An 831-nucleotide genomic window follows, 5' to 3' on the forward strand; every position below is an offset into this window, starting at 1 on the left:
AAATCCTCACGCATTCCCCCCGCACAGCCAGACAGCAGTCCGTTGCGATGGCTGAAGCAGCGACGGCGCCCCGGTGGCTCCGCAGGGCCTCCCCCGTCGAGGAGTACTTCGAAGAGGGACACAAGAAGAAGCTCAACATCGTCAACTACACCATCACGTTCAGTTCGACGTCCGCGCGTCTGGCGGAGATCATGGAGGAGGCCCTCACACTACTCTATAGGTGACTGTCCTGGCACGAGTTTGCAGGTATTGTCCACGCACTTCTTTACGGGTAACTCAACAGGTGGCTGGGCTAGCATTACTCCTGGTGCCTACCCTAACACTGCTCTACAAGTGACTGTCCTTTACGCCACTATACAGGTGTCGTCCTCATTACTTCTTAGGTGGCTGCTCTACATTGGACTGACCCTATCACAACACTCCAGTCTCTAGCACTATTATAAAGGGTGCTTATCCTAACACTGCTCTACAAGTGACTGCTCTAATAATAATCAAGAGGTGTTTCCCTAACCCTACAGGTGATTTAATATACTTCAGGGTAGGTAAAAAAAATTGCTATTCCATTGGCAAAGAACAAGATTAAGGTAAAGTGAACACTTTGTGTTCACAGTACTAAAATCTGCCACTTTACAGGGGTAAACAGAATTCAAGTGGAGCTAAAGAATATACACGTGTACTATACCGTTTAATCTTGGACAGGTAAGAAACAGAATTAGAATGAAATGATATTGTGGTGTGTGTTATTATACTCAGTTTTCTTAATTTGCAGGTGAAAATCAAATCTAAATTCAGTGAGATAACCATGTCAGCAGTTGAACTAAAGTAAAGTAA

General features: G+C 45.2%; 1 protein-coding gene across 1 annotated transcript in view; it reads left to right on the forward strand.

The window, feature by feature from the left end:
* Window positions 1–831, forward strand: part of LOC119587794 — a gene marked incomplete in the record, with an annotated part of 5,114 nt that overhangs the window by 790 nt on the left and 3,493 nt on the right. Inside the window, 1 exon segment of the mRNA XM_037936492.1 lies at window positions 28–220. Coding sequence (XP_037792420.1) covers window positions 48–220 — 173 coding nt within the window.

Source organism: Penaeus monodon, chromosome 23 (genome assembly GCF_015228065.2).
Source record: "Penaeus monodon isolate SGIC_2016 chromosome 23, NSTDA_Pmon_1, whole genome shotgun sequence".
In the NCBI taxonomy this organism is placed as follows: Eukaryota; Metazoa; Arthropoda; class Malacostraca; order Decapoda; family Penaeidae; genus Penaeus; species Penaeus monodon.